Source organism: Dasypus novemcinctus, chromosome Y (assembly GCF_030445035.2).
Source record: "Dasypus novemcinctus isolate mDasNov1 chromosome Y, mDasNov1.1.hap2, whole genome shotgun sequence".
Classification (NCBI taxonomy): Eukaryota; Metazoa; Chordata; class Mammalia; order Cingulata; family Dasypodidae; genus Dasypus; species Dasypus novemcinctus.
Window position 1 is genome coordinate 21191922 of NC_092216.1, and position 8764 is coordinate 21200685.

An 8764-nucleotide genomic window follows, 5' to 3' on the forward strand; every position below is an offset into this window, starting at 1 on the left:
AGACAGAAAGAAAAAGTAAAAGAAAATGTATGATATGGAAAAATACAATACACTTTTCAAAACTCCTTCCAGCCAGTCTTGGACCTTGTCCCCAAAGCGTCTTCTTTCCTGAGCGGCGACAGTTTTTCCTTTGAGGGATTTAGGTCACCAGCTTGGAAGAATCTACTCCGTCCTTCTCCCTCACGTTATAGGAAAGAGTGCAGGACCTGTGACCCCATGATCTTGGGTTCCATATGCGTATGCTTTCTGTGCACTACTTACCGTCACGATCTCTCTCCACTGAAAAACGAGCAAGGAGAGACATTTGTGTAGGTCGAGCTAACGGTGCCCACAATAGGAAACGTGAAAGAGGAAGAACAGGGCGCCTTTCCGGGCACCGGCTCGGCTGCCAGGGCGCAGTTTTCCCGGCTCCGCTTAGGTTTTGTGGGCGGGATAATCGCTGCGGGCAGCCAGATCCTGTATGGCGGGGTCTGCCTCCATGGCTTAGGAAATTCCGCCCCAGAACCAGCCGGGGTCCCCGCGCGGGCCCTGACCTGACCTTCACTGAGCGCCACGCACGTTCCCCACCAGCCTGCTGGAGGTGAGCAGCGCCCTGCAGACTCGCTCCCTCGAAGGCTGGGCTGCGGGTTGCAGGCGCAGGCTTTGCTCCAGCCCAGTGTGAGGGCGGGGCAGGAGCGGGGAAGGGCAGGAGCGGGAGGGGCCAGGGCTCTGCGCCGCCGGAGGGGTGGGGGGCGGGGGAGCGGCGTGGGGCGTGGAAAGCGCGGCTTTCCCGCCACTGGCCGTCTTGCCGTCACCAAGCGCTGCGCATGCGCCCAGCTCCACACGCCACAGGCTGCCGGGGGCCCACCCGCTCAGCCCAGAGCCGCTGGTGTACCCGCAGGCGTGGCCTGGGGAGAGCGTGTGCGGCGTCCTTGCCTGCACCGGCCCGGGCCACATGGCGAGTGAAGCGGGTCCTGGCGAAGGCCCGGCTCCCCAGGCACGCTCAGAACACCTCCGTGGCCTGGCAAGCGGCCCTCTGGTAGGAGAGTCGCTCGGGCGCCCTGGCCAGCGGTCCCCACAGAGCTGCAGGGCAGGGGCGGAGGCACAGGACCCAGCTGGAGGGATGGAGACGGGAGAGGCGCCCTGCGAGGAGGCCGCGGTGCTCTGGGTGGAGGAGCTGCCGGAAATGGAGGTGATGGAGGAGGACATGGTGCTGGAGAATGTAATGGCGGTAGTGGACGTAGTGGCGGAAGAGGAGGTGCAAGAGCAGGAGCGAGAGGCGGAGCAGAAAAGCCTGGAGGAGGGGCAGGAGGAGTGCGGGCGGGCCCAGCCAGGGTATGATGCGGAGGCGGCCCAGACATCAGTGGAGGCGCTAGAGGCCCTGCAGTTAGAGCTGAGCAGCGTGAAAGTCCGAACCAACCGGGCCTTTTGCCGGCTGAAGCACAAGCTGAGGCAGGCCTTTAAGCCGCACCTGGAGCGCAGAAGCAACATCATTGAGCGTATTCGTGGCTTCTGGTTCAAAACCGTATCCTTGTACAACTGCGTTTAGCTAAACTCCAAGAGCAGAAAAAGCTCCTTTTTGGTGATAGAAGTGGTTTCTTGAAGGCAGGGAGGGGGTTTGACTGAGGAGACACAAGGAAACTTTTGGGGTGGTGAAAATGTACTAAATCCTGTTTTGACTTGTGATTATGTGGGTTTGTACAGTTGCGGAAACTGAACAAACTACGGGTTGTGCATTTTATTGTATGTTAGTTATACCTTAATAAAAAAGATCATAAGAGCCTAAACAAACAAACAAATCGTATCCTTAGTACAGTTCCAATGGGAGTGGACTAGGCAAGAGGATGGGGGAGGAAGTCAGGGCTGAGGAAGGAGGCAATCCTGTGGGGGGATGGAATACTTATTGAATTAAGTGTATCGAGTGAAGCAAATGGCCACCTTCAGCACTTGCAGAAGTTTTGATGAATCCGTAACTTTTCAGCAAAGCACAGGAATTTTTCCTGGTGGTAAATATATATATATATATATATATATATTTTTTTTTTTTTTTAAAGTCTATTTAGGTATTTAATTCCCCCCCTCCCCCCCTCTGTTCTCTGTGTCTATTTGCTGCGTCTTTTTCTTTGTCTGCTTCTGTTGTCAGCAGCACGGGAAGTGTGGGCGGCGCTGTTCCTGGGCAGGCTGCATTTTCTTTTGCGCTGGGCGGCTCTCCTTACGGGACGCACTCCTTGCATGTGGGGCTCCCCTACACGGGGGACACCCCTGCGTGGCACGGCACTCCTTGCGCACATCAGCACTGCGCGTGGACCAGCTCCACATGGGTCAAGGAGGCCCAGGGTTTGAACCACAGACCTCCCATGTGGTAGACGGACACCTCCCATGTGGTAGACGGACACCCTAACCACTGGGCCAAGTCCGTTTCCCCATATATATTTTAATAGAATTAAGAATAACATAGAAGTTCCGTAACACATTTCACATTTAAAGAACCGGTATTTATTAGCGTAACTGAGTAGAGATTGGTTCTGTATGGCAATCTTTATCATTTGTCCTGGCCTATTACTGCCGGTACCTGCCTGCAAACAACAGGTCCTCAACACATAGATTCCTTTTCATACTAAGCATTGTGTCTTTGTGGGCGCATTTTGACACCATGCAATATACTCGGCTTATAAATGGCTTCCCATTCATCAGATGGTCCTTTTAGAACTCTAATCATATACTCTTGCTTCACTTTAGAATCCAGAGAAGCTTATCTAAGATTCATTGCCTCAAGTAAACATCCCCAAATTTTCACTGGTTAATCAATGATTGTCCTCAGAACATCTATTTTCAGGCATGACACCTGTATGCATACAAAAATTAAGTTCAGGAGCTCTCAGAAAATAGGATATAAGGAGGCTTTTAAAGAAGGATGGAGGTTGACTGAGATAAACTAGCAATAGCAGTTTTCTGGGAAATGTGTCTTCCTACTTCTGATTGCTTTCCAGGTGTGTTGACCATTTTTACCCTTGCCATCCTCGTGTATTTGACTCCTTAACCCAGTGCAGATTCTGAACCATCCTCTGATGTCAGCAATGATCAGCGACCAGGATCAGGATATGCTCAACTATATGATCAGTTTGAAGGTAAGAGATGGGATGCTTAAAGTATAGGAATAAGTGAGGGGAGAACTTATTAAGCATAGAATCAGGCAAGGCCTGGAGTGATTTTTCCTGTCTCTGCTTTTCCCTGTTCAGGTAGAAGAGTTCATCCATCCTACAAATAGTTGCAAAATCATATTTTTCTTTGGGAGAAACCCTTACTTCCAAAATGAAGTGATCACTAAGGAGTATGACATTACTATCACTGGTAAGAGGTCGTTCTATGGGTAGTTTGGGGAACTGGTGAACAAGACCCTCTCCCTATCTTCTTCTTTCTACAGGATATAAGGCATCTCATTCCACTCCAATCCAATGGCTCGGTGATTATGAGTGCCAGACCAACAGCTACAGTAACTCCAATACCAGCCTTAACTTCTTCAACTGGTTGTCTGACCATAACTTTGCAGGATCTAATAGAATTGCTGAGGTAAGTCCCCTAAGGGCAGTATCAGAAATGGCCTTGGTGGGTTTCCAAGATCCGTGGGGGATGCTGGCTCATTTGTCTTTGTCCATTACCAGATCATCTGTGAGGATCTCTGGCTGAATCCCCTGCAGTACTACCTAAGGATATAAGAGACAAGAAGAGGGAACAGAGAGGCAGACAGGTAAGGATCTCAAGTAGGGTGGTGATGGTGGGGAATAAATGTGTTTTGAAGCTGCTTTCTTCTGGTAGAGGAATAGACAGTAAAAGTAAGTCATAGCGTAACTCCAGGTCAGTAAGTAGTTACCCTATAAGGGATACTATAGTACAAAACTGCTTATGGGAGAGAAAGCTAAACAAGGTAAAGGAGGATGACTGGAATGGACACTTGATGCACGTGATTCATCATCTCCACTTCTTTGAAGCATTATTCCACAGGTATGGGCTCATGCTTTGCTCCTATATTTAGGTTTGGGGCTCTCTTACCTCTATAAAATTTACGAGTCTTTATGGAATTGATCCTATCTTTTTGATTGCCACAGTGTTTTTTTAAAGACTCACATGTACTCATATCGCACAGCCATACAGAGAATTTAGGCAATATTGCATAGATTGTGGAGGACAATTTTAAACTCTGAGGTACAATTTAAAGATATCAAAGTCAGTAAAATGTGGACAGTCCAGGAGGACCAAGATACTTTGACCTAACTACTTAATTTTAATTTTGAGAAATAGCAATTTAAATATCTTTTATGCGTGTGTGTGTTTTCCAGGGATTGCCCCCCTCTCTTGGATCCGGAGAGAGAAAACCATCAAACTTTACTAAAATAGCAGAAGACCACTTCAGATGCAGGAAATAAGTAATCAACCCCCATTCTCTTACAAAATTGAGAAATGAAGAATGAAGCTAGTGGTGGAAAATACAAAGAATGAGTTTGCTTAAACATGGAATGATAATACTAAGTAACAATAAACACCAAGAGGTCCAAAGTATGTATCATTGTGCATATTTGTGCTTCTTTGGAGTGGATTCAATGGGGAAAAAAAAACTCTACTTACTTTGGGCATTTTTATTTCATACCTAGGAAGTAGAAGTCTATGAACTTTCACACGTATAAAGGTGGAGAGAGAGGAAGTAACATACCTTGGAATTCCAGTTGGAAACACAATTTTTCCTACCAAGTCAGTTGTTAGGTAATAGGGGAATAGAAAAGAGTGGCCCATTAATTGTAGGCTTATTATTTTCACAAGGAAAGTGAGAGAAGGTGAAAATAAGGGCTTCATGAGAAAGGGGATCACAGTCCGATAAGACCTAGAATCTGTGCTATGTTGCTTGCATAGAGCTTACCTGATACAGCTATTTCTCATTCAAATTAATGGCAGGATGGAGGAAATGTTAATACTTCATCTTTGAACAAAATGTTTTCCAAATCTATATTAATGCAGACCTCTTGGCATGCTAATAGTTGCACTGCCAGTACCAGCACTGCCAGCATATAGGTGTATACCTTGAGGCAGGGAACGTGGAGAAAGAACATTTCCGTGAGAAAGTGGTAAATGTGCTACTGGATTTCTGGCTTAAGTAACGAAATGAAATGGGGAACTGCATTAAAGAAGTACGTTTCCTTGTGATAGTATCTCAGATGAGTTCCTGTGCTTCTCTCAGACTTTATTTTGGGACAAAAATAGACTCAGGCAGAATGAACTTGGTAAATTCACAAATACATTTATCCTGGTGTACTCTTTACACAACATTCCCAGATGTCGACCCTTTTATATTAGCCCTCTTTTACAGATAGGATTAAACTTTGGTCCAAGCTTCCCATTAGGTGATGCACTCAAAAGTTTAGGATAACTGAGACTCAACATAAGAACATTTCTTCCCCATGAAATACTGAAACTAGTTGACTTCTATTTCCTGAGTGGTTTTTGACTCAAAATCTTTCAAAGACAGGGCCTGTCCATTTGGTGACTCTTCCCTTTCCTAGATCATCTGTGTCTTCTGACTCAAGCCCCATTAGTGCAATTTTACTGTAGCAGACCAACCCACACCTTGAAAGCCTCACTAAGAAGGGCAAGCATTTACTTGCTTCATAATATAATAATATGTGGTTACTTCCCAGAAACAGCTCTAATCCATGGATTACACTGAAGAATTGGTGCTGCTGTAGATGGAAGTGGGAGGTTGTTTACCACAGGACTTCCTTGTCATTCCCAGATGAAAGAGTCCTCGTGAGCATCTCTGTCACTGACTTTCCTACACTGACATTGCTGGCTCTGAATAGAACCCACCTTCCCGTTTTTATGGGCAAACTATGGTCTGTGCTACAGCAGCACTATCAAGGTTGAGAGTTTGATATCAGAGTTCACGAAATCTCCCACACTCCTTCAAACGTAGCCACCTTCTGTGTGGGTTTGAAACTTTTCTTGAGGCAGGCAGCTGAAGCTCTCGCAGAGATTCCTGATAGGCTCTAAAGGCTATTCCCATCACCCAACCACACACAGGACTGAAGGAAACTTTTCCAGAGTCATGATTTTTAGACTTCAAGGAACTCTTGTAGCTCCTGCCAACTCACTCACTAGGAACTGGAAAATAAAACAATAATTCCATTAACTGTGCATGTGGAGGATAGGGCAGCAGTCTCGGCTTGGACATAGGAGTATGAACTGGGCCTGTTTCTGAAGATTACATTGTCCTTTCCAGCTAGTCAATTCTCTTGATAAGGTCTTGCCCTTATCAGTATTTGAAGCATAGAGGAAAAGTTGGGACAAACTCCTCTGATCACTTAACATTCTCTGCCAGCACTTTGCTGCCATGGCTCATTTCTGGTCTGGTCTGCCCTGGCATGAAATGCAGGAAATACTACCATGGATGCAGGTAACAAAGTTCTAAAGTACTCTTGTTGACTTTACCCAGTAATGCCATTAGCCATTGATTTGTTCATGATGTACAACCTAGAAAACACAGCTGTTTCCTTCCCAGAGTACAAAAATTTAACTCATTTGCAGTCCAGTTTTTGTAGTGCTTTCACATCAGCCTCAACGTTTAGATATTTGTCTGAGTGCTGTACTACACAATTTCTATATCTTGTCTTTCACTGAATATCTATGCATCCTAGTCCAAGAGTCCTCTCCCTTCAGGAAAGGTAGCCTACCATTTAATAAGAATTCACACTGAGTGACTCCAAACCGCCCCCTCCCTGCTCCCCGCATCTGTCAAGAACTTGCTATTAATCTCACTCTGCCTTTTCTTCATAATGGTCAGCCTACTCTAAAAATAAATTTTTGATATGCAGAGTAAGAAGCTTTTCACGGGGATTACATCACATAATCCTCAAATAAGCACATTAGGTAGGGTGAGCAGTTAAATCTTAAAAGGTGGAGAATCTCAGAGGCTATGTAACTTGTAATATCACAAACCTAATGAGAGGTAGAGCCAGGAGCTGGATCAGATGGTATGAAACAGAGTCTGAGTGCTTAACTGCAACACTGGGATATCTCATAGAGGGTCCACTCCAGTTGTGAAGAGAAAGGCAGTGAATTAATTTCTAAGAGAATCAGACTATATAATCTGATGTTGCCATCTCACTTAAGAATGGTATTTTTAGGGTGGTTTCAGCTTACAAAATTCTTTGGTTACAACTCTCTCTAGTAGCCTCTACTCTGGCAATGGAATTCCTATTGGGACATTGGTTCCCAAGTGCTATTATTTTCAAGGATGGTACTGGGGAAAATACTTGAAGTTTTGACAAATCTATCTTCCCTCTGCTTCTTGCCTTAGCTTCCTCCCTTTCAGAAAGCCTTGCATATCTCCACTTTGTTCTTTGATAGTGAACTTCATAGGTGAACTCTAGGGGTAATTCTGTTCTTAAATTTCCCCCAGTACCTCCACCTCTTAATTCCATGCTTTTTGCAGACCCCAGGCAATTCCAACAGGATTTATCATTTACACTTAGTAAAATCAATATACTACAGAACACTCATTTATATTTTTACCATACAAAAAAATAAACCTTATCTGGAATGAAACAATCTATAAGAACAGTTTGTTACATAAAATGAAAGTCCTGGCCTTTCTTTTTATGGAAAAGAGTGGCACATCCTTAGAATTGTAAATATGTTTGCCAAGGTGTATGGAGTAGTTCATTGTAGACAGTGTCTTTGTTCCTTTACTACTTTGCTTCTTAGGTCAGAATCCTTTCAGATGAAAGTGTTGTAGCACTAACTCTAATGGATCTTACAGGTGTTCTTTGTTTTTGTGTTCTAATCCTAATTAGTGTCTGGGTCCTTTGCTTTGAACCTGAAAAACTTCATAGGAAAGTTCTTGTAATGTATTTCTGTGAGAAACAATTTCCTCATTTTTTACTTGGGAATTTCTTTATTTTACTTCATTTTGGATAGAGTTTATTTGGATACGGAATTTCTGTATCTTAAAGCACTCTGAATATGGCTAAGAAGAAAGCTGAGAAGTCAACTCTTAATCTTATTGGGTTTCCTTTGTAAATGATGAGACATTTTCGTCTTGGAGCAATCATGACTGTATTTTTGCCTTTAACTTTCAGCAGTTTTTAAAAAAATATTTCTGTTTTTATCTCTTTGCACTTATTCTACTTCAAATTTGATGAGCTTCTTGGATGTCTATTTTTGTTTTCCAAAACATTTGCAAATGTCCATTATTTCTTCTTCTAATATGTTTCTTCTCTTTTTTTTCCCTTATTCACACCTCTCTCCCCTCATTATGCATGTATGCATATGCTTGTATTCTTCTATATCTCTGAGGCTCTCGTTTTTCTTCATCCCTTTATCATTTGGACTGCAAAGTCTATGTCAATCTGTTTATAAGTTCATTAATTCTTCTTTCTCTTCAAACCTACTATTTATTTCCTCTAGTGAATTTTTTAGTATTTTGTACTTTTAAATTCAGTCCTCTTTTAGAAAATTGTATCTTTCTCTATGTTAATAGACACTATTTGATGCAACATTGTCATCATGTCTTTTATTTATTTAATCATGCTTCCCCTTATTAACATGAAAATATTTAAAATGGCTGTGTTCTAGATTTTTTTCCCATTAAATCTGACATCTCGCCACTATGAGAGGAGTTTGTGGATCAGATTTTTTTCCATTGTATATGTAAAGCTTTCTGTCTTTTGCATGCCAGGTAATATTTTTGTTGGATACTGGCCATTTTAAAAAATATAACAACTCTGGGAACTGGTCT

At 43.6% G+C, this 8764-nt stretch overlaps 1 protein-coding gene across 1 annotated transcript; it reads left to right on the plus strand.

Moving 5' to 3' along the window:
- The first annotated feature begins 233 nt into the window (after positions 1-233).
- On the plus strand, positions 234-4540 carry LOC139438279 (testis-specific Y-encoded-like protein 1). Its single transcript, XM_071213406.1, has 7 exons — positions 234-580; positions 673-1504; positions 3030-3107; positions 3219-3330; positions 3404-3549; positions 3642-3727; positions 4317-4540. The coding sequence occupies exons 1-6, from the start codon at positions 234-236 to the stop codon at positions 3693-3695; spliced, it is 1569 nt and encodes a 522-aa protein (XP_071069507.1). The 3' UTR covers positions 3696-3727; positions 4317-4540.
- The last annotated feature ends 4224 nt before the right edge of the window (positions 4541-8764 follow it).

Excerpts from the sequence above, each read along its gene's own strand:
- LOC139438279 (XM_071213406.1), top strand. The coding sequence starts at position 234 with ATGCGTATGCTTTCTGTGCACTACTTACCGTCACGATCTCTCTCCACT. Across the intron at positions 1,505-3,029 it reads GTGGCTTCTGGTTCAAAACC|ATTCTGAACCATCCTCTGAT; the intron begins GTATCCTTGTAC and ends AACCCAGTGCAG. Across the intron at positions 3,331-3,403 it reads GTATGACATTACTATCACTG|GATATAAGGCATCTCATTCC; the intron begins GTAAGAGGTCGT and ends TTCTTTCTACAG.